At 43.1% G+C, this 27909-nt stretch overlaps 3 protein-coding genes across 3 annotated transcripts in view; 1 reads left to right on the top strand and 2 right to left on the bottom strand.

The window, feature by feature from the left end:
• ACIN1 (apoptotic chromatin condensation inducer 1) overlaps positions 1-19493 on the bottom strand; it is a 33055-nt gene extending 13562 nt beyond the window's left edge. Inside the window, 9 exon segments of the mRNA XM_049898043.1 lie at positions 3144-3259; positions 3812-4030; positions 4509-5786; positions 6452-6540; positions 14662-14781; positions 15203-15314; positions 17657-17722; positions 19181-19339; positions 19341-19493. Coding sequence (XP_049754000.1) covers positions 3144-3259; positions 3812-4030; positions 4509-5786; positions 6452-6540; positions 14662-14781; positions 15203-15314; positions 17657-17722; positions 19181-19339; positions 19341-19493 — 2312 coding nt within the window.
• An 82-nt stretch (positions 19494-19575) lies between these two features.
• Positions 19576-22857, top strand: C10H14orf119 (chromosome 10 C14orf119 homolog). Its single transcript, XM_049898827.1, has 2 exons — positions 19576-19829; positions 21810-22857. The coding sequence occupies exon 2, from the start codon at positions 21811-21813 to the stop codon at positions 22234-22236; it is 426 nt and encodes a 141-aa protein (XP_049754784.1). The 5' UTR covers positions 19576-19829; position 21810; the 3' UTR covers positions 22237-22857.
• A 164-nt stretch (positions 22858-23021) lies between these two features.
• On the bottom strand, positions 23022-27712 carry CIROP (ciliated left-right organizer metallopeptidase). Its single transcript, XM_049897514.1, is given in 14 exon segments — positions 23022-23229; positions 23742-23918; positions 24094-24323; positions 24594-24866; positions 24963-25059; positions 25136-25205; positions 25389-25563; positions 25634-25779; positions 25912-25996; positions 26205-26330; positions 26616-26759; positions 27063-27114; positions 27199-27292; positions 27415-27712. Coding segments are annotated over 14 exon segments (2175 nt in total).
• Positions 27713-27909: the final 197 nt, after the last annotated feature.

Genomic DNA, 27909 nt, shown 5'->3' on the forward strand with positions numbered 1-27909 from the left:
CCTTGGAAACTATGGGGCAGTTCTACTCTGTCATACAGGGTTACTATGAGTCGGAAATTAACTCGACAACAGTGGGTTTGGGTTTTGGGTTCCTCTTATTTAAGTTTTTGCACAAATGTTCCTAATACATTTGAAAAATGTGTGAAAGTACACCATGGGAAAGACTTCTGACCAAAATTAAACTGCACACAAAGCATTTGAAGCCCAAAAATACAGAACTACTTGGAGGTTAATAGTATCACATTACAGTTCATATCTGAGTATGAATGAGATTCAGAAGAGCTAATGGAAAAACAAAATTTCTGAAGGCATATCTTTGAACTTTAGTTATTCTAAAAATTCATGAAGAGCTAAGGAACTGATGTAAAAATTTAATTAAAAAATAGTGGGATTTGACTACCCTCAGGCAGTGAGATTTAAAAATAGAATACCCTTAGGGGCATGCCACTTCCAAGACAACCAAGGAGAGTATGCTTTGGGGGTATGTCCTTAGGACCTCTTTCTCAGTGAGCAAATCCTACTGATGACAAGAAACTCTACTTTTTCAGTATGTATCATTTGGGATACTGACATTGTAGGTCCCCCGAGGAATAGCAATTATATTGTTGTGTTGGCTTATAGAACCATTTCCTTCCTCCTACACAGGCACACAGGCAAAAGGACAAATACACATAGTGCCAAGAGCCTAACGCTGTTATTGCCTGCTAGCAAGGTTTTATCTAGAAAAATTCCAGTTTGAGTCAACTACTGCTGAGTGATAATACAGTTGCCCCACATGAAACTCTCCCCGCCTTCCTTTTTCCCCTATTTTTTAAAATGCAAAAAGAGTACCATTATTTTCTGCTGTATGGCAACATTTTTGTTATACCTATGGCAGGCAGAAGACTGGATTTCGGAACAGGACTCAACTGAAATAGGACTGAAAGCTCACAAACTCCTGTTCTAAACAATCAAAAAGACACCCTTACCTCGTAAACCTAGCATTCCTCAGGCACAATCAGAATGGATTTAACCAAGTTAGGCAATCTCTTCCAAGTGGTGAGAGGTCCTTGTAGTAAAGCCTAATTTTTTTTCCCTAATATTTTACTAAATCAATAGGCCCCAGCTGGTTTTTAAAGTCGTGTGACTTCTCGTTGAGATAAGACAGGAAAACCACAAATGGTCTTTTTCATTTAGTACTGTTGATCCCACTCTTAACAGAAATACAGGCAAACTTGTCAAATATTCATTTACCAAATCCAATGCCAGAATAGTTTATAGGGTTAGGCCTCTGGGTGTGTCTTTTGGTTAGGCTGCCGAAGAGACCATCTGGCAGGCAGACAGAAGGAAAGCAGGGTAAGAGGGATACGTGTGAGCTACTTCTGAGCTCAGATTGCATTTCCAGTCTTTCCGCTGCTTCACTGAAGCTTGCCTAATAACAAGGGACAGTTTTAGTATTTGCCCAAGGTGCCACCTGCCTATCACTTTGTGAGAATCAATGTAACTAGATTACCTCAGTCATACGATGATCAAAACCACCTTTACCTGGGGAAAAAAACTCTGTACGTGATTCCAAGCTTCCTTTGCTTTGGACTTGTATGAGTAAGTCTAGAAATAATGGTGCTTCAAAACAGCATTAAGAGCCTTTCTGCTGATAGGATCTCACAGACCCATGGAATTTTAGGGCTAGAAAAGAGCTTTTCAGAAAATTACTTGCTTCTCAAGGTGCATAGGAGGCAGTTCCTCGGGCCCAATTAGTAGCAGGTTGTCATCACCCACTTCAAAACTGCAATTATACAAAGGGCATGCTGTATTCCCACGGGATGGGGTGGGATGGGGCAGGGAGGGCAGGTATTATTTCTGGTTGATGCATATGGAAGGGAAGATGTCACCCCATTTCCTCATCGATGGTGTAGCTGGGGAATCCTGAACACCTTCCAGAATCCGCTGAGTTTTCACTTTATGCTCCTAGAAGAAAAACCCCTCTCCAAAGAATAATGGACCCATCCCCAATGGGAAAAACAAAAACTTTTCAAAGGATGTGCAGTGGCCACAAGATAGCAGCAGAGGCAGGAATATTAGAATGGACAGTAGCGAGAGTATAGCCCAGGGCAAAATCTATAAGAGTGTAAAACTATCATTAAAAACACAGAGAAATGAGATAATGAATCACGCCACCTGCCCACCGCCCTCTAAAAATCAGGGTCAAGACAGTCTATAAAGTGCCAGAAGAGTGTAAATATTAGACTATTACATACACAGAATAATTATACTGGTAGTATTAGTGTTAAAATGACACGAAAGCAAGTAAGGAACAACTTTAGGTGAACTGTCTACACAGGATATTCTCCAAAACAGTTCAGGATTCCTAATGCCTAAAAGCTAAGCAATCTCATTACCACAATGCTTCGCTTTCTCATTTCCCATGGGAAGCCTCATTAGGAGACTCTGAAGCCAGGAATCTTGGCTCAGTGGCGTCTTAGTTTATATTACCTAGCTCGGAATAAGGAATGACATACCTGTTTGATTATAAATTTAACCTGATATAGAAGTATTTCTTTAGGACTGAACATAAAGATTAAAAACGCACATTAATGACAAAGATGGTAAGATCAATCAAAGGATCTTAGGAGCCCAGGGATAAGCTTCTGACTTAATATGGACCTTGTACTTTGCTGCACTACATGCTGTACAAGCTAATGAGGCTACACTGTGCTTAATAAAATCTAGATAATAATGCGGGGAAAAAGCATATTGCTGTGCATTTCCTTACAAACTTGTCAATATCCTTTGTTAAACTGCTTTTCCCAGGCTCAGATATAGCTGGTAAATGTGACTGAAAGATTAAGCTATGATGCTCTAAGTCAATTTCCTTACACTGTCAGAGTCTCAAAAGCAGAAGGCTGTGCCTTAAAGGAGTTGACTGTTTTGGTCCGATGATCCCAGATGTGGGTTTCCTTATGCCCTCGCCGCCACTTTTCAGACTACCTTAGGAGTTTCTGGCGGCTGCTCCCAACACAGTAAACTTAGCTTTTGTTCAGATAAAGCTCTGTCTTTGTGTTTTAAAAGGAAATTAGGACTGCTTAGTCAAGGAATCCTAGGTAGCAAAGAACTATCCCATACTCTTAGCTCCTTGTTATACCCCAGTAAGATATATCACTCACACAGTGTGCTGAATCCTTTCTGATTCTGGTTGCTGAGAGGTCTGAGTCTCTGAGGTTTGGGGCTGTGTGGCAGCTGGTGGCTCTGCCTCTTCAGCTTCACACTTCTTTGGGCTCCCCTGTCAGGAGACAGCAAAAACAAACACAGCAAGTACTTAAATCTGATCGGTTCCTTTTCTTTACCCTGGAGCTGGAAAAAAGGCAGGGTACGACACACATACAGAATACCACCTCTACACATAGCTCTACATATTCCATTTTAGAAAGTGAAATGCAAGAAATATGGTTTAAAGATAGGTTCTTCAAGAATTTCTACACCAGCGATCATTTTATTAGAACTCAATTCTTTTTGAGAAAACTGAGAAAAGGCTTCCTTAAGCAGAAAAAAGGAGCTCTGAGGAAGAACTGACCCAGAGAGCCCTGGAGATGAGAACCCTGCTGCTCAGCGTCATGTATAGCTTTCATAAACCAGAGAGTTGGAAATCAGTTAAGTGAAATCTAACATGTATCTCCAACCTTCTACATTTCTACTGAACCTTGTCCAGACCAACTTTTCAGTTTTGTAGCTAAGACAAAAGGGAAAATCATGCCTAATCCTCCATGTCCATGGCAGGAGCAGAGAGATGGTTGGGGGGGTTGGGGTGGGGTGGAGTATAGGAATAACAGCTTACCTGCTCAGGTTGTAACCTCTGGGTCATACGCTTTTCGGATGGCTCAGGCTGGCTCATACGCCTCACTCGGATAGAGGACGAGGAGGTGGTAGTCCTCTCCTTTGGCTCAAGGACCTGCTTTTTCAGTACTGGAGGAGTTGCAACCTCCTGACCAGAAGAGGGGTCTTTGGTTTCAGTGTAGCTGGTGCTGCTGTCCCTGGAGATTCCAGGGCTCAGAGACTGAAGAAATGAAATCATACATTATGATCAGATAAATTATTTTACGTGGTACAGATTCAGTAGATCATGGAATTCTCCAATTTTCACTGACCCAATTTAATACTTTGGGTCTTTCATCCGTGTTTATGCCTGTTTGAGTCAGTGATCTCCCTGGCTTCCTAGAATATCCAATAAGTATTTAGTTAAGTTCCAACTAGGTGTGCCCAGCACTGTAAAAAGCTATGTCCATGCCCTCAAGAATTTTACAGTCTAGTGGATATAGGTAGATGGGTTCTTTCTTGGGAATCAAAGAGACTCAGGATGAAAAAGGACTCCATTTAGAAGTCAGTGAATTAAAAATTAAGACTCTGAAATATGGGGAAAATAATCATAGATCTAGGAACTAAAGGAGGCTTTTCCTATTCCTGTCAGAAATTGTAATGGGTTCTCCTGGGGTTAAGACAGAGTATCAATGCACCCAAGAGTCACCCACACTCACTTTTCTGCTGTTGCTTGACGCTGAACGGGAACGGGAACGGGAACGAGAACGTGACCTGGACTCTGAAGTTGATCTGGAGTCCATCTTGGGTCTACTACGAGGGTTGGGGTAAGAACGTGCCTGGGATCCATCTCTCTGCTTGGATCTTGGAGGTGAATGAGATCGAGAGCCTGAGCTGTCAGGAGAACGAGATCTTGATCTAGAACTGGAGGATGAAGATGAGGAAGATCGGCTAGAGGATGAGGAGTCAGCTGACCGTTTAGAACTGTGGCTTGGGAGAAGAGTATGAGAAGCCCTTTTACCTTCCTTTTGTTCCAAAGATGGCTGTTTCAGAGATTCCTCAATGATCCCTTTGGCTGGTGCTAATTCTTCAATTTTTAGAGGGACTGGCTCAGCAGATTTTTCTGGTTCAGTTTCAAGACACTTCTGTATTGAGGATTCAGCCAGTGTGCTTTTCTGAACTAGAGGCAGGACACTCTCCTCTGGCACTTTCTCTGCAGGTGATTCTACTTTGGTGTCTGTAGGACTTGACAAAGGAGACAGGCCTCCCACCAACTGGACAGGGTGCTGAGCTATTAATAGCTCCCTGGCCTCAGCATCTGTATTAGGAGGAGCTAGCTGAACGAGAACAGGGGGGGCCGGGCCTTCCATGGGCTCTACTTCTTCTTCACTCCGGAGCTGGGCATTAGGTGATGGTGAAGAGGCTTCCTTGGTAAGTAAAGGTGGGAGAGTCTCCTCCTCACTGGCAGTTTGCTCTGGTTGTAGCGCAAGAGGGACCTTCTCCAGATCTTCAGTCAACTGAGGAGGGGAAGGGGACTTTGATTTTCCCTCCAAGCCTTTAAAAGATCTTGTTTCTCCTTCTTCCTCTTCAAGGGGAGAAGGTGTTTTCATCCCCTTCTCTTGCTGATGCCTGGCCAGATGACTTCTTCTAGTTTCTTCCTGGGATCTTGTCACTCTCCCTCCTTTCTCGAACCCTTCCTGCTCCTGGGATCTTATGGTTTTGGGTCTCTCATCCATCACGCCCTCTGGTTTTGCTCTGGACATTTCCTCCTCCTCTTCTTCCTCCTCAAACTGTTTCAGGAGTGGTGCCTCTCTAGACTTTTGTCCCTCATTTTCCTCTTCCTCCTCCTCCTCTTCTTCTTCCTCCTCCTCCTCCTCTTCTTCCTCCTCTGTTCGCAAATTTTGATCTGCTCTGACCCTCAGATTTCTGGAAGGTGCTTCTTGGTCCTCTTCCTCCTCAGCAACCTGGCTGCACTCAGAGAGTTTAGCTGCTCTTGCCTGAAATAAAAAATACACAATGGCTCTAAACATATTTGCTCACAATCAAGAGGAAAAAATCTCACAAGACACAACTAGGAAGGAGAAACTCGACGATACATACTCTAAGCAACACAGAAACAGGTAATCATGATTAATATGGACCCTTAGGGGAATCAAAATAGAGAGAATGACCAAAAGGAATATAATAATAAAGTTGCTACTAGTTCATTTTTTTTTAGTTTCAAGCTTCTAAAATGAACAGAACATCTAAAAAGTAGAAGCAGAAAACTGACCTACCATCAACATTTTGATATATTTCTTTTCATTCTTTTTCCTATCACTTCTTTTGCAGAGTCATAATTACGCTACACATATACTATTGAGTTCTGCTTACTTAACATACCACATGATGTTAAGGATTTGATGGAATAATTCATTATGTCGTATCTTTTCCAATGTGCTTTAGAAATACAGACCATCCAGCTAGCTTTCATAATTTTCTTTGTATAGCCACTTGGAAATCTGAAGGCTAGAGCAGATGTAAGTTTGTAAAAAGAAGGGAAAAATACAAAGAGGAGAGAGAAAACAGAGAAATCTGGGCAGATACCAACTCTGTTTGAGAAAAAGAAACAACCAAAACATCACCTAAAGAATGGTGGATGCTTTAATAGGTATCGAGTTACCTGTCTGACTCTAGGTGATCGTCTTTCTCCTTTCCTTGGTCTCTCATCATCAGATTCACCTTTCTCTTCAGACATAGAGGAGCTCTTTCCTATTAAACGAAAGAAAACTCAGGTCAGAGTAATGACACGAACTCTCATTCATGGCTGCTTTCTAAAGATCAACCAATCACAGCATATGAGCTAGTCAATAAATACTTATGTCAACTTCTTTGACTCCCATGCTGAAAAAAGGACTATATAAAGCCCTAAGGTTAGAGTCTTACGACTGATTCCTACTGTGTGCATCTGGAATGTTTCAATACCTTAAAGCCAACTCACATATTATAAACGTATGTATAAAAAATACGTCAAATAAATGGAAGATACCTACCAGGGGTTTCAAATTATTTAGCAAAGATGTAAAAAGTGCACTTATTTCTATAAAGTGTTTTGTTACTCTGAATCAAATCTCAAGGCTTCACTAACTTCTGACTTTTTTTTTTTTTACTGCTTATTGCTATGACTTGGTAGTTTTGACCAAAATATTATGATTAATAATATCAATTAGTAAAATGGCAATTTGTGAAATAAATACTTAGGTCAACGGTGGGGTCCTAAAGTTCCTAGAAATTACATCAAGCCAGTGAAATAAGATTCCAGAGCTGGGCCTCTCAATTTTATTTTATATATTGAAGTTTAAGGTGAGATTTTTTTTTTTAAAGGGGGGGGAAAAAAAGAGTTCTACTATTAAAAGAAAGCTTGAAAACAACCAATCTAGGTCATCCTGATTAACAAACGTGTGTAAAACTGGAAAAAAGTTTTCATTCACATTCCATGAAGGAAGATGACTGTGAGTAAATCACTTAACTAATTTGGATCTCAATGTTCTAACAGAAAAAGAGAGGTTTAGATTAGAAGATGTTCTAAATTTCCTGCCAGTATTAATATATTACTTAGACTAACAACACAAATACTGATGAGAACAAGTTTAGAAAACAGCCTAATCGTATTCTAGATACTCTGTTAGATTGGGTCAAATTTTAATTCAGGACAAAAGGTTTAAATGATCTACAAAACCATGTTCTACAGTAATAGTATTTAAACTGTTCAAATAAAGCAGATGGTGAACTAACCCAAGATCTTCTCCCTTCCTATAATAATAAAACGAACTAGAAGATACACATATTTTGTAAAACCTTGCTCCATGATCACTTGATTAATAAGATCTCTGAATACATACCATTTCTACACATGAGTAAGTGAATAAAGACAACCTCATTATGGGTGTTTGTGTACAGGAGCTTTGGTTAGGAAGTATGGTGACAGGCCAGATGCTTCAACAAACATTTGAAAAATAATCTATGAGAGACCCATGGTGTGGTGGCTACAATAATCAATAATAACCCAGAACAGGTTAAATTATAAAATTAGTCAAACTGAAAGCAAAGACATTTTCCATGAATTTCAGTTACAGCTCCTTTGCAAACAGAAGGGAAAGAAGCTGATTTATCTTATTTAAAAAGAAAAAAAGAAATAAAAAAGGTATTACAAGCTTGGCCAGGACAAATAAGGGCAAGTGAGAGCTTTAGAGCTGCAATTTTAAAATCAGGTACCTACAGGCAAACAGTGCCTTTCTCTACTTATTACAAACTGTGCGCCATTTTACTGGATTATAAAGTTATTTCCATACTCTAAAACTGAGTAGATAGGATCCTAGATGATTACTCCCTTAGAAGCACATGAGTACAGATCAAAGAGATCTGGGAAAATGGGCAGGGCTGTTCAGAAAGCTTTGGTCATCACTGTTTTGCAAAAAAAGGTGAGAGCTGGCAGGGGGACCTTCAGACATGCAACAAGAACTTAGTATGTAATACAAAATAAAAGGAACAGATGATGAATCTCTTTCTAGCTCCCTGGAAGTAGGTGATGCGATGCAAACAGGCTCCTGGGACATCTGTCACGAACACGTGGCCACAGGAGTGCCTTTAGCCAGATGTTAATAATATGTGAAGAAACTGAGCTTCAGCAAAGGGTGGAACCAATACTGACAATGGGTTAATAAATGCATTTCCGGAGTTGAAAAACCAGTCAGGGTGAATGTAAGATTTCCAACGTTCCAGAGCCAGAAGTCTTCCAGGTACCTGCTAGACAGCACAGAATGCAAAAAAGTGAGGAATGTTTAAGGGCCATGTAGGAAAGTAGTTTCTTCATCCTAAAAAACAGGAGCCTGGGCAGGATTTGCAGGACTCAAGGAAGGGGTGGAAACCCTGGTGATGTAGCGGTTAAGAGCTACAGCTGCTAACCAAAAGGCGGGCAGTTCAAATCCACCAGGCGCTCCCTGGAAGCCGTATGGGACAGTTCTACTCTGTCCTACAGGGTTGCTATGAGTTGGAATCGAGTCGACAGCAGTGGGTTTGGGTTTTGGTTTTAAGGGAGGGGTAGCTAGAGATAACAGGGTCACTATGAGTCAGAATCAACTCAAGGGGACACAACAACAGAGATCACGGTAAAGCCCATGGCCAGAGGGTATCCTTAGGTAAGAAGAAGCAGCAGGAATTAAAGAGAACTGAGACCTGGCAATGATGTCAAGCCTAAATCTAGTTTCTACAGTTAACTGTACACTTAATTTAACTAGCATTGTTCTAGAATCTCAGCATCCAGGTTTGATTAAAAAAAAAAAAAAAAGGAACGAGGGCTACAGGCTCTGTAAGTCAAGGGACACTCTAAGTCAAGGGACGGCTAAAATCACCTGTGGCTATACCTATGTTAAGTAACCTGTATTCTGAATATTTAACCCTTTTTAATGTTTTTGCATTTCCCCCTAATTTTCCTAAATTGAGCTCTTTTGGAAAAAGTAACTAAAAGGTAGTAAAAGTTTTTGTACAGCCAGTCATGACAAAAGAGAATCCAGACAGCTTTGAACTATGGGGGTGGACACTGGCTCCAAACACTTCAGAAAAAACTGAAAAAGGTGGTGGAGACAAGAAGTCAAGAGGAAGAATCAGGGAGAATTATATAAACCAATTCTTCCTTCTTAGCTAGAGTTTTGCCAAAAGCACCTAACAGGAGGCTACTGGAAAAGAGGCAAAAGATCCTGATTAAACATGGTCCTGAAACTATTCTTTCAGTGAGTCATTCAAAAATTGAGTTCAGCAACAGAACCACTAGGGAACTTTAAAAAAATGCAGAGTTCCAGGACCTACATTCCCAGAGATTTTTTGAGTAGGGGCCAGAAATCCACATTGTTAAAAATACTACTACTAACAACAACAAAAAAACTCAGTTGCCACTGATAATCAGCGAAAAATGTTACTAGGAACCTTACCTTTAATTTAAATCTTGTTATTAAATGAAGAACTCATAAGGAGTCATCACGGACCTCCAAAGCCAACAAATAAACTCCCATTAAAATAGTCTGGGTTCAAAGAAGTTTCCTGAATAAAGAATGCTTCGAAGGCCAGTGTAGCAGGGGCACGGGTTTGGGGACCATGATTTCAGGGGACATCTAAGTCAACTGGCATAATAAAATCTCTTAAGAAAACATTCTGCACCCCGCTTTGAAGAGTGGCGTCTGGGGTTTTAAATGCTAGCAAGCAGCCATTTAAGATGCATCAATTGGTCTCAACCCACCTGGATCAAAGGAGAATGAAGAACACCAAGGACACAAGGTAATTATGAGCCCAAGAGACAGAAAGGGCCACATGAACCAGAGACTTCATCATCCTGAGACAGGAAGAACTAGATGGTGCCTGGCTACAACAGATGACTGCCCTGAGGGAACACAACAGAGAATCCCTGAGAGAGCAGGAGAATAGTGGGATGCAGACCCCAAATTCTCATAAAAAGACCAGACTTAATGGTCTGACTGAGACTGGAAGGACCCCAGTGGTCATGGCCCCCAGACCTTTTGTTGGCCCAGGGCAGGAACCATTCCCGAAGCCAACTCTTCAGACATGGATTGGACTGGACAATGGGTTGGAGAGGGATGCTGGTGAGGAGTGAGCTTCTTGGATCAGGTGGACGCTTGAGACTATGCTGGCATCTCCTGCCTGGAGGGTAGAGGGGGTTAGAAGCTGGCGAAATGGACACGAAAAGAGAGAGCGGAGGGAGAGAGCGGGCTGTCTCACTGGGGGAGCGTAATTGGGAGTATGTAGGAAGATGTATGTAAGTTTTCATGTGAAAGACTGACTTGATTTGTAAACTTTCACTTAAAGCACAATAAAAATTATAACACTTAAAAAAAAAAAAAGTTTGGGTTGCCAGTAGTGCAGTGGTTAAGCATTTGGCTGCTAATTAGAAGGTTGGCAGTTTCAATCCATCAAGTGCTCCTCGGAAACCCTATGGGGCAGTTCTACTCTGTCTTATAGGGTCACTATGAGTAGGAATTAACACAAAGGCAATGGGTTTTCTATTAATAGCTTGGAGCCATGGTGGTGCAGTGGTTAAGAGCTCAGCTGCTAATCAAAAAGGTCAGCAGTTCAAAATCTATCAGCTGTTCCTTGGAAACCCTATGGGGCTGTTCTATTCTTATAGGGTCGCTATGAGTTGGAATTGACTGGATGGCAACAGGTATGTAATAGCTTACTTGCCTACGGCAGAAAGACATTCTATACCTGAGCAAATCTAATTTCCGGTTGGACACCAGGCATTAACACTGACCCAAATGAGCTCTGCCAGAACTCCAAATTACTGCTCCATTTATGACCTGGACCAAATGTACGTGATCTATACTGAGACTGATATTCCAGGCAAGATCAGAGGTAGAGAAGTTTATGGTATAGAGTACACTGAAAAGCACTTTAGGCAACTGTTAGATGTACTGTACAATTTACTACATTCAATTCTTCTAATATATTTTTCACTTTTTTTTTTCCTGTCAATTACAGCCATGGGCAGAGAGTCTCAGCAAAAACAAAGCACTGAAGAGATCATCTTCCCTCACTGTAAATCCTTATTAGGTTCTGAAACCTTATTTCTATTTCGGGATCCATTCCTCATTTTCATTTCAAATTACATTTAGAACTGAGAGTCTCATGGTTTTTAAAGAGAAGTCCTTAACAAGAATTTTCAATTGTTGGCATAATAAAATCTATTAAGAAAACATTCTGCATCCCACTTTGGAGAGTGGCATCTGGGGTCTTAAACACCAGCAAGCTGCCATCTAAGATGCATCAATTAGTCTCAACCCACCTGGAGCAAAGGAGCATGAAGAACACCAAAGACACCAGGTAATTACGAGCCCAAGAGAAAGGGCCACATACATCAGAGACTACATCAGCCTGAGGCCAAAAGAATGAGATGGTGCCAGGCTACAGCTGATAACTGCCCTGATGGGGAACACAACAGAGAAGCCTTGAGGGAGCAGGAGAGCAGTGGGATGCAGGCCTCAAATTCTCATAAAAAGACCAGACTTAATGGTCTGACTGAGACTAGAAGGACTCCAGAGGTTATGGTCCCCAGACCTTCTGTTGGCCCAAGACTGGAACCATTCCCAAAGCCAACTCTTCAGACAGGCATCGGACTGGACTATGGGATGATGATACTGGTGAGGGGTGAGCTTCTTGGGCCAAGAGGACACATGAGACTATGTGCACAGCTCCTGTCTGGAAGGGAGATGAGAAAGCAGAGTGGAATAGAAGCTGGCTGAATGGACACGCGGAATAAAGGTTGGAGAGAAGGAGTGTGCTGTCTTATTAAGGGGAGAGCAACAAGGAATACAAAGCAAGGTGTATACAAATTTTGTACGAGAGACTGACTTGATTTGTAAAAAAATAAGATTTTCAATTGTTCCCGTTACCTATAGAATAAAAAAAACTCACGCTAATAGGCTTGGGATTCAAAGCCCTATGCAAGAATATTTTACTCTGGCTAAATTAGTCTATACCTCTAAAATATCGCATTCACTCCTTTATCTATTCCTTTGTTCCTTCCTTAAAAAAAAATCTTCTATTTCTAAGGCTCAGTCAAATCTTTCATGAGGCTCTCTCTACTGGTCCTCAGGGATCTTCCACTCTTTCGAATTACTATGGTACATATGTCTGTACCACTTATGTCATGTAATTGCATAGTAAAAAGAGCCCTGGTGGTGCAGTAATTAAGTGTTCAGGTTAGTGGCTCGAACCCACCAGTTACTCCACAGGAGAAAGATGTGACAGCCTGCTTCGGTTAACGATTACAGCCTCAGAAACCCTGTGAGGCAGTTCTACTCTGTCCTATAGGGTTGCTACAAGTCAGAATTGACTGGATGGAAACAGGTTTTTTTTTTTTTAATGTATCTCTGTGCTACAGTATTTGGGAAGTTAGCACTGTAACCTTGTAAGGGCTGTTAGGGGGAGAGAAGACGCTTGCTCATAAAACTAACGATAGAATGCAGTATGTGATTAACCCATTGCCCTTCACTCAATCTGACTCATAGCCCCTATAGGAGAGAGGAGGGTTTCCAAAGAGTGGCTGATGGATTCAAACTGCCAACCTTTTGGTTAGCGGCCAAGCTCTTAACCACTGCACCACCAGGGCTCCAGAGAGATACATACACAGCAAGAATTCAATAAATATTTTCAACTGACTTTTATTTCTTTAAAAAGAAATAAACCAACAATTTACAGAAGAGCATTTCTCTTCCCCTTGGCTTTACAAACAGGGAAAAGAGAGTGCTGCCAGTAAAGTCGATCAATTGAGAGTCTACTACTCTTCTACCTGGGGAGAAACTAAAAACCAATCCCTTTGTTGTCAAGTCAATTCAAACACATGCTGACCCCATGTGTTACAGAGTAGAACTGAGTTCCCTATGGTTTTCTTGGCTGTAATCTTTACAGACGCAGATCGTCAGGTCTTTTTTACACTGCACCAGCGGTGGGTCTGAATTGGAAAATTTCCATTCAGTAGTCAGGCATAAAGTGCTTGAGGAGAAAAGAAGTGTCTAAAAGAATTTAATAATTTCAAAGTATTTGCCGGTATTAATTTGTTAAAAGGCTTCTAAAAATTTTCCTCTGGCTCTAAGACTAGGATCAAGAAAAATAAGCAGTGAAGAACCTAGGATCTTAAAATTAGCTTCAAAAATCCTCCATTTTCCCCTAGCTTTTCATGAGATTTCTCTCCCATTATCAAATATCTCCTAAAAATCTATTTCCGTGAAAGAATTCTATACTAATCAGGACAGCTAGCAACTTTCATACATAAAAGTGTTAAGTGTAGAATGTCCTCTTCACCACCACTAATACATATGATGATTCAAAATACAGTAAAACCTGTGATAGCCAGAACCTGTGTAAGGAAGAAACCTGTCAGAGAAGGAAAACGCATTTGCCACTAAAACGCGCGCTAGAAAAGTGGCGAAGACTGCACCCTGTCAAAGTGGAAAACCTGCAAGACCCGGAAAAACACGGCAGTCCCATTGAGTTCGGCTCTCACAGGTTTCGCTGTGCTTACCAATTCACACACTGGTTTAAAATATCTGTTTACCATCCACATGTCTTAGGTACATGTTCTCCTCAAAGTACACTGTCTTAGACAGGGAGTTCCTAGAAGTCAAAGGCTGTACTTTCAGACCTTTGCTTGAGTTACTACACAAAATTAGGTGTTAATGAAGATTTATATTTGGAAAAATTAATCTTGCCTGAACCAACCACACACCAGATTACAGCTTCCTGTAATACGCTCTCATAATACTCAGAACTGTTTCTCACAGCACTCAGCACAACTATAATTAATTATCCAACTGTTTGTTTAATGTTCATCTCCTCACTAGACTAAGCTTTATTAGAGAAGAACTTGTTCATCTTTCCCTACTGTATTCCTGGTGCCTTGCACGTGTCTGGTATACAACAGGTACTAAATAAAATTTGTTGAATGAACTAATAAAATGAGGCAGTGCCCATGGGTGGGGAGGGTTGACTGGATGTGCAACACATCATACAAAAGGTGAAGAGATGAAAAAAAGTTGTTGTAACCATCTCCAAATTCAGAGTCAGAGAAACCTAAAGAGGTACAGATGAGAAGAAAAAAAAAATCACACTGCCTCATAAAACACACTGAGAAGTTACACAACACACAGTTGAAGGCAGACTTCAAAAAGGACATAAATTCCATGACAAAAACCGATGTCAAGCATCAATATCAAAGAACTTCCCTGTGACTTTCATGGAAGCTTAGCATGAAAGGAGGCATAACTACCTCCCCCCACCAACTACGCAGATTTTGACAAAAAGCGCAGTGGGGAGAGAGATACGTACGGGGCGAATGTCTGCTGAGCTCCAGCTCTGGTCTCTCCAGGCTGCTCTGAAAGTCAGGAGGCAGCAGGGAAGCCACTCCCTCAGGATGGATCATCTCGTCCTCCGACTCAGCTGAGGCTTCTGCAAAGTACAGATTGGGTCGGGGCAGGGAGGGAGCGAAGGGCTCAGCATGTGGGGCTACGTAGGGGAGTGAAGGAAGTCAGGCAAAGTCATGGATAGAGAGATATATACCAAAAAGAGGACTATACACACAGGAAAAAAATCCCTAAGATTAAGCTCTATCTCATCTAGACAGTAGCTTAATTTACTTATAACTCTTCCTGCTGGCAAGAATCCTCTTCTAGCAAGATAGTTAAATTAAATGTCTTCTTTCCTGACAAAAGGTAAACAGTAACTCAATTGGGTCCATAAACTACTAAAGCAAGGAAGTAGCAGTCTCAGCCTAACTTATAACTGAGACTACCTAGTTAGATAAGCCCGTCTACCTGGAGACAAGGTAAGAATGAAGAACTCCTTGAAAGAACTGACAGTCCGAGCTTACCTTCAAGTTCTGCAGCTTCTCGAGCTTCACGTTCCAGACGCTGCCTAAGCAACTCCTGCTGCTTTTCCAGATACTGCTTTATGAAACTGTTCTGGCTCATTTCCTCACCAATCTATGTGGAGGAAATAGAAAAACAAAGTCTAAGAAAGCAAACCAGGAAAATGCAGAAGAGAAAATTCCATCGAATAAAGATCTAACCCTTATATTTGGACTCAAGAAAGGTGACTAAAATGTTAGAAAGCCCTTTTCCAAGCTACTCCTCTACAGGTACCAAAATAAACAGTCCTATGATTCACAAAAGATGGCAAAAACAGTAACTGCACCTAATTTTTTATTTTAAATATTCGGCTTTCAACCAAGGAGTGAAGTTGGTACATAAAAATCTTCCAAAGAAATAAAATTTCCTGCAATTCCTTTTACTAAAAAGATAATCTAAATTTTTCTTTTCATAGTATCAAAACTGAAAGGGGGAAAAACAACAGTATTCTCCCAAAAGGTCAATCTTCTATCCAGGGGATATTTTGTCAATAATGGGCAGAGTTAACATTTCTAAAATTCAAATACAGAATTTAAAAGTATGAAATCAAGAGACTAAGAAAAGGAAATCCATTCAGCATTTAGTAAGATTCATAATTTTATTTTCTTTGGATGAGAAGAAATTCTAGGTAAGAGTATTTAAAATCCAGGGGCTTATCCCTTCTCTCACTTTTCTGCAACACAGACACCCACACCACTCTTCTGCTCTTAGCTTTCTCTTCACCTTCTTTCTAATGAGAACTTTCTTGCTTAGTAACTCCTATTAGAACTCCATAGAAAAGAAAAAATCTGATTAAATACTTTCTATGTTATTGGCCATCTTTTCTAAACACAGTAAATGTTCATTTTCTCATTGACATGAGTATCTGGTACTCAGTGCACATTCATAACTATGGGTGTCAGTGAATCTATGCGCTTATTTCAAAGATCCTATGTTAATAAACCCGTTGCTGTCCAGTGGATCCCGACTCACAGCAACCCTATAAACCAAACGTGTTGCTGTCGAGTCAATTCCGACTCATAGTGACCCTACAGGACAGAGTAGAACTGCCCCATAGAGTTTCCAAGGAGCACCTGGTGATGAACCACCGACCTTTTGGTTAGTAGACGTAGCTCTTAACCACTATGCCACCAGGGTTTCCGGCAACCCTATAAGACAGAACAAAACTGCCCCATAGGTTTCCAATGAGCAGCTGGTAGATTCGAACTGCCAACCTTTTGGTTAGCAGCCAAGCTCTTAATCACTGTGCCACCAATAAAAGGAAAATTCAAAATCTAAATTATAACAGGCAAAAAAAAATATAATAGCAAACCAAATAACTAATGCAGTATCTTATGCTTATTAGCTAAACCTCTGTTAACTAAATAGATTATAATACTTACAGTTTAATAAGGCTCTATTGAGGAAATAGGAAGGCCTCTCTTGTTTTTCCACAGTATCCTAGGACTTCATCTAGTATTGGAGCTGTACACCATTGCACTAACAATGACCTAGATTTTTCCTTTAAGTGTGTGACACGCTATGAATGAGGGGATTTTAAAAGCTGAAAGAAATCTCAAGAGGTCATCCAGGCTTTCTTGTTTTTTTAAAACTAATGATTTCTTCAAAAGAAATCTTATTCAGAGACCCAACTTATAAAGCAGATAAAAGTAGATCTAATCTAGTTTGAGAGGAGAGTATGAACTCTGTTTACTTGGGAAAAAGGTATATTCCTTAGGAAGCCCCCATAAAACCCCAGCAGAGCTGTTATAAAATTATGGATCCAACTCTTTCTCATATTACAGAGAAGGAAACTGAGGAAACCAAGGCCTCCAAAGATTAAGTTTCTTGTCCTAAGTAACGGAGCTACCAGTGACATTTAAGAATAACTGCATAAAAAAAAACAAAAACCAAACCCAGTGCCATCGAGTCGATTCCGACTCATAGTGACCCTGTAGGAGTAAATGCATAGTTAGCAGTTAACACTAATTAAGGTAGGTGATATAGAAAAGGTTGAATTCTTAAAAAACCTATGTCAACAAAAAATTTCTTCTTGGTCAGCAAATATTTTCCCACACTGCCCTACTGATTGTCTACTTTGTACCTACATTCAAAGACATAAACTACTTTTCCCAAATCAATGGCAAATAAATGACTTCAGATCCTGTACTGTACGTCATCAATTGGAGACACATCTTTCTACACACACTATTTCAAGTCTCAGAATTTGACTAATAGCTCCTCCGATTCCATTCTTCATTTCCTTGCGTACAAGTGAGCCTGACTGAAATTCAACTGTTCTGGTAGGAGAAACATTTCAGATCAAGGGAACTAAGGAAAATATTTTAAGGAATTAAGCATCAACTAGAGAACACCATGTCTTTCTAGTGTCTGTACATCCAAACAGCCTGCTCCATCTCACAAATGTTCTTTCTTACCTGGGAATTTGGCTGGAATGCAGCATGGGGTGTCGAGTGTTTCTGTAAATTTTCTAGCATTAGAGCCTGGTATAGAAAAGGGCAAATGTCAGAAACTAGGGATAAAGGAAAAAAACAAAAACAAAAAAACAAAAGCGCTTCTCCCCCAACCTTTTCATTGAATGCAATGACTAACCATATACACTTAAACCGTACTCCTTTTCCAGGGACCTCAAAGCCCTTTATTAACATGGTTCTCATTGATCTTCAGAAGACCCTTAAAGGTAGCCATGGTTACTGCTCCCCAACATAAAAAAAACATACAGATGTAAAATGCAGGCACACAGGGACTCAATAATCTGGTTATGCCATAAAATCAGTGACAGTGACAGGACCAGTACTAGAATCTCTATATCCTCTGCACTTTTGACTAGGCCCCTTCTAAATCTGTCCTGGTGGTTAAAACCACTTCAAATACTTAAGCCAGCTTAAAACACACGTAATCATCATGGAGATGCTAGCTTTGGTCTGACTGAATTACTTGGTCAAACAGTAACCTCTATCTAGATCTACTTCAGTGAACTTGTAGTTTCCAGCTGAGTGACACCTATATTTATCAAATTTATAAAAATTCCAGAGAAGGCTGCAGACCAACTAGCCACAGACCTTGTAAACTGTGGTCTGACTCAATTCACCCCCCCAAAAAGGAAAAACAAACAAAACCCGCCAGCCTCTGTATAAGCAACGGTTGGTCAGCTCAATTCTTGAGCCAACCTAGCCCTAATCTGTACTACCTGCCACGTATCCTATTTAATCCTAATCAAAACTAAGATATTCTCATCTCCCCTCAGTTTACACCAAACCTATATATACCAATCCATCTACCTTATGACACCATCACCCTCATCTACTAGAGCCGATTCAAAACCCCCAACATATATCAAACTGCCTCACCTCTCTCACCAATACTCATCAAACTCTTATCCACTCAAATTGCTTCTGGATACCCTATAAATCATACACCACTCTTTAAAAAGTCCCTTCAAACGAAGATTTCGCTTCATCTCACCTCCTAATCTAATCAAGCAGACTTTTTACACTACCCTAATCCTATTTTTGCGATACCGATACCAACCCTATCAACCCTCCGCCCAATTCTACCCCTAACTCCAACCCAGCCCAACTCGCCCCCCTTCAGGCCAACAACGCCGGTGGTTGTAGTGGGATTTAACTCCTTCTGCAGCGCATGCGCCGAAACGACAGACACAAACAAGGAGGGGGTGGGGGAAGGAGCTTATAGACACTCCAGGAGAGCAGCGCGCACCCTCCCATTTTGGGCTCGCGCTGCTGCCGTTAAGGCGGGAACCGGCGCGATTTCTATTCCAGCGCGAACCTCACCAACCACCGTGCGCGCGGATCTCTAGGCTCGCGCTGGCGGCCTGAGCGAGCTCGCGCCGAGCCCGGACACTGCGCCTGCGCCGCGGCAGAGACTCGTCTCTACCGGGTCCGCTCCCCTCCGACACCCCGGCAACGCCGTCTTCTCACCCCTTTGAGCCGCTTGACCAGGGCACTCTTTTGCCCGCTCTTGGCTAGGCCTCGCTGCTCTAGTGCGGCCTTCAGGTCGGTCACCCGCAGCGCCTGAAGAGGCTTCCCGTCCAGAGTCACCTCCTCCAGCTCCGCCATCTTGCGTGAGGTACTCGGGTCCCGTCCCGACGGCTTCGGGCATCTTCGGTAATTTCCGCCAACGCCCTTCGAACGTACCCAGCTGACCCCGCCCACTACCATAGTCAACCCCTCGATTACCACTCAGAACTCCCCGGGTTCCTCCGGAACTGCTCGGGTATTTCCGTCTCCACATCGGCACCAATCAGTTCTTCGTATCTTCACAGCAGCTTCCCCTCCCTGACCCTGCTTTCAGAGTTCGGTTAACTTCGTCTTACGGAGGCTTTGAACCGACTCTATTCGGAAGCCCTCGACTCTGGCATAACCAGAGTCGGAGTTATTCGGCTATCTCCGGTCCTAGGGCTGAGGCGCTGAGGCGCTTGGGTGTCTGGGGCTGGTCTGGGACCGGAAGTGCGTGGGCTGTTCGGCTGGCCGTGCTTAGGGTTTTCAGGAAATATGGAAGCGGCGGCGATAGTTGGAGTCCAAGGACTCTTGTGACCGTCTCCGGGTGCCCTTTGAAAGGAGAGGGGAGGTAAGCTGGGTAGAAGCCCCTCCCTGGGCCGGGTCTGACTCGGAGTTTTCAAATTACCCTCAGTAGGGCAAGTTTCCCGCCGCCGCCGCCACCCCCACCCGCTTCATCATCTGAGCCTCCGCCACTCCCATCTAAGGATACGTTGTTGTTTCTGGGGCCTGAGAATGTTGAGTCCCGTTTCCTCTCAAGAGGGCAGGTGGTAGCACCGTGTCTCTAGACCCATGTGTTTGATTGTAAGCCAAAGTTGAGGTTTTTCTTCCCTCTGTAAGCTAACCGAAGAAGAGTATAAGCGTCATTGTCCACGTCCTCCTTTACGGGCTAAATAGTTTTGCACCAGAGCAAACTAAACGGGGTTGTACAGAAGTCTGCAGGTGGGCTGTAGCAGAAGAGATGAGGTAACTACTTTGGGGATTCAGACTAGGAAGGAAATGATCACCGAACTTGAATTTTGCCGTGGAAGCCGTGGGGCAAGATTCTGGAAAAGTTCTCCCTTTCTTCAAATAAGAGAATAAAGTTCCTTTAGGAGGAAGTGCTGCTTGTAGAGGCACTGTGAAAAACACACTCCCTCCGCCGCCGCCACGCACCCTGGTTTAGTACTGGTGTTAATTGTTTAGGGTTTTCTTTATTTTACGCTACAAATCATTCAGTTTGCAACAGAAGAAACAGTAAAATGGGTCATAGACAAGTAGTTTCAGGTTTTCGTTGTTAGAGATTCAAACTCTGGGACCGGAACACTTCGTGTTGGCTGACCTTCCAGTTGCATTAGTGATGCAAAATCAATCACAGGCCTTCAGTAGGTATTATATTTAAAAAAAAAACATTAGGGAAAATGCTTCAAGGACATTGTTATACATATGCAAGGGTATAACACTTAGTTAGATCCCTAAGCTATCAAACCAACCAGACTTTCAGAGTCCTGAATAAACACCTGGCGTTTTTTTCGTGGTTTTCTTACTGTGTTTATTTTGGATGAGGCCCTCATTCTGCTGTTTAATTTTCCCTTGTGCTTTTACAGGAAACATAAGGAGGTAATGAATGTTATGAATTTCTTGGGCTATTTTAGAGGCACTAAAATTTTTTTTTTTTTAATGCACATAGCCCTCGAAGGCAGTGGGTTTGGGTTTTTTTGTTTTGTTTTTATGTTACGCGCATATAGTAGAAGGCAGTGGTGGTTCAATGGAAGAATTCTTCCGTGCTAGAGACCCAGATTTGATTATAGGCCAGACCACTTAAAGCACAGGCCACCACCCATTTGACAATGGAGGGTTGTGTGTTACTGTGATGCTAAACAGGTTTCAGCAGACCTTCCAGACTAAGAAGAAAGGCCTGGCAATCTACTTCCAAAAAAATCTGCCAGTGAAAACGTTTTGGATCGCAAGTCTGACCCCCATGTGCATGGGTTCGCCATGAGCCAGGGGCTGACTTGATGGCAGCTAATAACAACAACGCACATAGCAAAGAAGCTTCTTTCATCCTATGTGATTTTTTTTTTCTTTCTCTTTTTTCACCATTGATAGCTCCACAGTGACTAATACAGGCCTGGACCAGCTGCATAAACTAGATTAAGAAAATGTGTACCTTTATTTTAGGAAAGATGTGATGGACCAACATCAATCTTTTTTTTTTCCTTTACCCAACCTGGAGCATAGAAGTAGGAGGGAAAGGAATAAGAAATAATTATTTTTAAATTCTTTGTAAGAAAAATGGAGGGAGGCAGTGGTTGAGGAGGGTAATGGGTTTGAGAAAGAGAGAAGGTTGGCAAATATTTCCATAAAATGTTATTCTTGGGTGCCTTCTCTAAGGCAGTTGGATAATAATCTAAAAAAAGAACTTGTTTTCCTGTAAGTTGAATTGATAAAAAGTAATCTCCTCTGTAGACGCTGATTGTGTGTGATGAGAGCTAGATTTAGCTCCTGTTCCTAGAAAGTTGTGTTTTTGTTGTGCTATCCAGAGAGTATATAACAGTGTTTTATGTTTCAGGATGCCACTGGAATCATCACCTTCGATACCACTATCCTTCTCTTCTCCTTTACCCTCAGTGCCAGACGATATTATTAACTCCTCCCTTCCTTCCATGTCTTACATCACATCCCGGGAGATGAAGTGCGTTCTGCACTGGTTTGCAAGTTGGTCAGGTCCCCAGCGTGAACGTTTCCTACAGGACCTGGTAGCTAAGGCAGTGCCAGGAAAATTACAGCCACTGCTGGATGGTCTGGAGCAGCTTAATCTGTCAGGGGCAAATCGACCGCCTTGTATCTTTGAGTGCCAGCTCCGTCTTTGGGATCAGTGGTTTCGAGGTTGGGCCGAGCAGGAGCGCAATGAATTTGTCAGGCAGCTGGAGGTCACTGAGCCAGACTTTGTGGCAAAGTTTTACCAAGCTGTGGCCGCTACAGCTGGTAAGGACTGATAGGCATTAAAATCAAAGAAGACAACTACAGCTGGAGTTGAGGCCACAGGTTTACAGAGAGACTTGATTTTGGATGTGCCACTCAGAGGTCTGGAGATGGTAACCTGATGAGCTGACTGAACTCGCTGACAGCACAGGCATGGCCATTTTAACAGTAGCATATCAATGGACTCTTAGCGTAAATATTTTCCATCTAAGCAAATCCAGATCATCAGTTTGCCTCCTAGCTTGCTTCTTTCCAAGAGACATCAAGCTCCCAAGAATTTGATGGCTTCTTTTGCAGCTATAACCAAAAGGAACCAAAGCATTGTAACTCAAGTTTGACCTACTGCTGGCTCATAAGTATAAAGTAGAGCCCTCCTGGTATAACCATGTGACATCCCAACCACTAGTTTTCCCAGTGATGATTTAGTGAAATAATGGAAAATCAGAAGAGGGAGATAGTCCCTCCTCCATTGAATCCAAATAGCAGTGACTTTCTTTCCAAAGTATATGTGGTATCTTTAGAGACAGTAGCAGGTGTTTCTATTCTGTAACTTTGCTCACTATGAAAACAGGTGACACTCTTTACAGGTTGAAGAGTTTATTTTTTATACCAAAATAAAGAACAGATTTTCAGAACCATAAGTCTCTTTTTTCCTTGCAAGACTAGTACAAAGTTGATAGCTGGGGAAAGAGGCATTCTGAGAAAGTAAAACTTAAGTCTAGATGCTAGATAGACTTTTCACCCAGATTTCTCCCGAGAAATAATCCTCTGCCCGACTCCTGTCATATTCTGAGTGTCATTACACCTCCCTTACTCCTCCAGCTAGGCCCCTTGTGCCTTGGAGCTCTGATGAATGATAAGGGGGAGATGGTCCCACCAGAAGGGTAGCTCGTTTCTGATAGGCCATGGTTCCCAGCGTACCCATTAGGATTAGCAGCATTAGGCAAAGGCCCATAGACAGACCTACATGGGTCATGGAGCCATTAGGGTTCGAGGTAGCCAGCAACCTAGGAGCATAGAAAGTAATTGGCCTGAAATAGTACCTAGGTTTAGGAAGTGAAGGGCTCTATATTATACAGAATTCATGAAACCCTGCTTTATACAAGTGTTAAAACAGGAAATCAATGAGGGGGGATAGAAAACCTGAAAGTAGGAATATGACCAAAATTCAAGTCTTTCAGCAACTTAAATTTCGAGGAAGAGACAACTGGGCAGTGAAGGAGGTAGCTTAAGGGAGGAGTCAGACTATGGTGCCTAGGTAGCTAGACAAGATGCTTGGGTATTGGTTAACAAAGGAAAAGCACTGTAGCTTCCCTACATCTAGAGATGGGGAAACTAGAATTGGCAGTGGGGGTGGGGCACAGTGATGCTCTGAGGTGATCATGTTAGGGATCTGCTAACAGTTCTTTGAAATACATAATCTGTCATCTCTAGGACAATGTACACACAATAGTGCTTAATGAATGCCATACCAAATACCCAAACTCTATTGAGTTTTGAAAGAAAACTATTAACTTACTTGTATTCTGTGGTAAAGACAGCTCCTCCATAATATACTTCTAGGGGCTTCTCCTGGAGAGTCAGGGTCAAGGTCCTGTGCAGCATACCAACTGAAGGCCCTTGGCAGCCAGGGGACTGCCACATATGCACAGTGAACACCAGACTAGCAGTAATTGATGGGCTGTGGAAATAGCACCTAAATGGACATTGGGATTTCTTAATGAAGGTATGGTCCCTGGAAGAGTGTCTCATGAAACAGGTACAGGTTTAGAAGGGGGATGAACAGAGAGACTTCAGAGGAGGGTTATGAAGTAAGGACTTAAAGCATTGGCGCTGGTTCATTATATACTCAGCCTGAACCATCCCTTTACCTGCCAGTCCCTCCTCTGCTCAGCAGAGCCTGCAGTACTTCTTCTGTCAGCTCTTCTCGCTGTTCCTTCCCCAAGGAGTGGCCTGGGGGCTCAGCTAATCCTAAAGATAGCTGCAATAGCAAGCCTTGTGTTGAAACACTCATGGGCAGGGAAGTAACCGCACTGGCACCTTCATTAGTCTGACACAACCGACCCCGGGGACAGAAGAGAAGACCGTGGTACCCAGGTATCTGCAAAGAAGTATGTAGCATGGTATAGTTACAAAACTGAAAAAAAAAAAAAAAAAAACCTGTTGCTGTCCAGTCGATTCTGATTCATAGCCTCCCTCAATTACTTGTTCAAGCTGTCCCAAGGAAAAGGTACGATATAGGTCAGAGTCATGGACTCAGTTGACAGTAAAAAAATGAATGAACATCAACATAGCTTGAATATATTACTGTATAAGTGTTTCAAAATTCTTTCTGCCTATGTGCCACAGCTATCCCACTTATGGTACCCACCTGTATAGCCTTTCCTGGAAGGCATGGGACCCAGGGTGATCCCTCCACCTGCACCTTGTATTCTCCCCTCTCCGTGCACTGATGTAAGTAGCAACGGCCTGTGAGCTCTCCTTCCTTGAGGTGTGGGATCTGAGAGGGATGCCTGGTCTTGTCCTCAGGGAGCAGTTGTGAAGTGAGGTTGGCAAGGAAGCAACGACTCTGGGAATGGTAGATCTCCCCGTGGGGATTCTCTGCCCCAGGTGGGAATCCGTTCTCCTTCTTCCAGCATTCACTCTGAAGGGCAGGGCAGAAAGTTGGAGGATAGTGTTTGTGTAGATAGAGTTCTCTGCAGGCAACTCAGTTTCATTCTCCACTCTCTAATCTACTCACCCCATTGACCAAGGGCTTGTACATGCGACAGTCTCCCAGCATGGGATCTGAGGAGCAGCGTCCCTTGTCCAGGTGCAGGTAGTGGCAGCCCAGCCCACTGTGTGGAAGGGATGATAGAGTGACACTAGTATCACTGACAGCTGGACAGCCCCCCAACCGTTCAACACACACACCTGCCAGTACAGAAGAAGCCTGAAGAGTCAGTTTCACATGTAGTCAACAGGCCAAATTCCAGGCCAGATCCTGCTTGAGAGATAGGAAGAGAGGCAAATCAAGTTCCAAACATCACTCAGCACCAGCTATACTTAGAGCTTCAATTGCACCTTAGCAGTCCATAGCGGATAATTCCTCCAACCTCCCCTACTTTCCCCTGATCTGACTTGGGTCATGAGTGCCCCTCTGCAATTCTCTTCCCTTATTTCTCACCCTGGCCCCACAACAGCTGCTGTGCAGCACTGTGGTTGACTTGGTACCAGCCTGAGTCTTCGAAAGCAGCAAGAGTGATTGGGTCAAGTCGAGAGCGCTGGGCACCATCAAAGGTAGCAGTCATTATGGACCCCTGGAGTAGTCGGGCCTCCCAGTGTGAAGAGAAAGGACCCTACTGGAGGAATTGGTAGATAGCCAATTGCTACCTGGCTACTCCTTTCTTCCAACACCCCAATTTTTCTCACCTCTTCTTCCAAGGGAACACCCAGTGAAACTCCTAGCACTCCCAAGTGTTTGGCCAGGCTGTGGCTAACAGTTGGGGTGGTCAGAAACAGCTGTCCCCACTCATCTTGCCTTGTCACTTGTTGCCTTGTGGAACAGTTCTCTCTCACTGAGTACAGAAATGGGAGAAGGTGATATGAGAAGAGGGAAACTTTGGAAGGGTGAAGTAGAATTGGAGGGAAGGAGGTCATGAGATAGTTATTCCCTCTGGTTGATGTGGAAAGATCCTCACTCCTCTCACCACTGAGTCCTGAGGGGCACTCCTTCCACTTCTTGAAGAGCTGTCCAGAGAAACCCAGGGCATGGAGCAGTTCATGTAGTGTGGCCTAAGGCCAAACAATGTAGATTGAGGGAACTGGATGGGCAGCAGATTGACCAACCTCTGCCCAGTCAGTTCTTAGAGCTTGAGACACCTTCTCTTCCATCCTCAATGGGTTCTTCCACTTCATAGGAAGCTAAGTGACTTGTCCTCCACCCGCCACCCCAAACCTGTTTGTGTGTAATACATAATGTTACTCATTATGCAGTAGTCACCAAGACAATGTCACTATGGCTGAGGCTCGGGCTGGTGAGATGTTGGGCACAGTAGACAATGGTACCAGCAAGGGGCCTGTCTTCTGAGTCCAGCTGGCAGCAGGCAGCATAGGCTATTACAGAGGGCTGTGGACAGGCCAGGACAAGATAGGGGTGGAAAGGAGGGAAGTGGGGTAACAGAAGAAATCTCACTGAAAATGGAGAACCAGGGGGCTTCAGGAGTGGCACAAAGGAATGGCTTGGGTCTTTTTTTTTTCTTTGTTCCCACCCAGCCTTTATCAGCATGCTCCAAGTTACCCCAAATGAGTACAATTTAATAAAAACGGTGCTTTCTGTACTCTCTACCCTTCACCATGAGATTTAGGGTTAAGAGAGGCAGAGTATGGAAAAATGATTTGATTTGAACCTCACCTCTCGATGGCACTTGGAAGTATGGGCAACCCGCACATACAGAAGAAAATCAGTGTTGTGGACCCCAGGTCCATCTGGCTGGACCAGTTGTGGGGGACCCTGTTCTGGCCACAAGGCATAACCACGGAGATGGGCGTCAGGAATCTGGTAGGGAGTGAAATGTAGCATCTAGCTTAGCAGATGGGCTGGGAAATAGTACAGTAGGAATATGGGTACTAGGAATAGGGGCAATGAGTCTATCCTTTTTCTTAGTGTCATTAGGCAGCTAGTTAGAATACAGTGTCTTGAATCTAACTCCCCTGCCCCTGCCCCAGTCTCTGATTTAATAAGTCGTGGGAGGAGTCTGTATTGGTAAAAAGCACAGTAAGTAATTCTGATGACATTGGTCTTAGAGAAGTCTAGGCAGGCTGAAGAACTTCTGATCCCCATCTGAGAAGTTGCTCTCACCTTTGCCCCTAGGCAACTCTCTCCTTTGTACCCTGAATTCAAAAGGCTGCACCTATCAAGAATGGAAATCTGTAGGTGAGCTGGAGATTTTAGGGGTATCACTGGAAAGGTATACCCCTAAATGACATCAACTTACCTGTGGTAGTTTGGGGTATCTGGGTCTCCCCAGACAGCATGGCAGTACTGGGCAGGGTCTCGATTCAGAAGCAGAGGTCCTTGCACTGGAGGGACTTAATGGGACAAGCGGCCAGCTTCACCTCAACATCTTAGAGTTCCTTTTCTGTGTTGGTCTCCCTCCCTTAGACCTCTGTGCTCCTCAGCCTTCCCTGACCCTCTCTGTTCCCTCACTTACCCGCTAGGACACTCTGGATTCTCTGAGCAGCCTCACTCACTGCGGCCATAGCTCGAGAATCCTCTTTCATCCCATCTCCCTCAGGACCCAAGGCTCCATCTGATACAGGACCTCCAATATAACAGGTTTGGATTCGGAGGGGTTGAGGATCACGGGAGCCAGGGTGGGTGAGGAAGGAAGAGCGGACATTTGGGAGAAGTTGAGAGAAAGGAGATCTGAGAAGGCTCACAGACTTCTGCGTTTCATCATGTAGACATCTGCTTGTGGCAGCCCTCAGGAATAGCAGCAGCAGTAACATCTTCCTTCAGAATCTCTGCACAGCCTGCCCTGGACCCTGTTTTCTGCTCCCTTCTTCCCTGGCTCACTTGTTTCTGGATTTCTACTCTACTATCTCTCTCAATATCCCCTCCACCACTCTTGCGCATTTTTTCAAGATTTGAGCCTTGTTGACTAAGTCTACGGTTCCCTGCCAGGAGATCGGATGTGAACTCGAGG

Source organism: Elephas maximus, chromosome 10 (assembly GCF_024166365.1).
Source record: "Elephas maximus indicus isolate mEleMax1 chromosome 10, mEleMax1 primary haplotype, whole genome shotgun sequence".
Lineage (NCBI taxonomy): Eukaryota > Metazoa > Chordata > Mammalia > Proboscidea > Elephantidae > Elephas > Elephas maximus.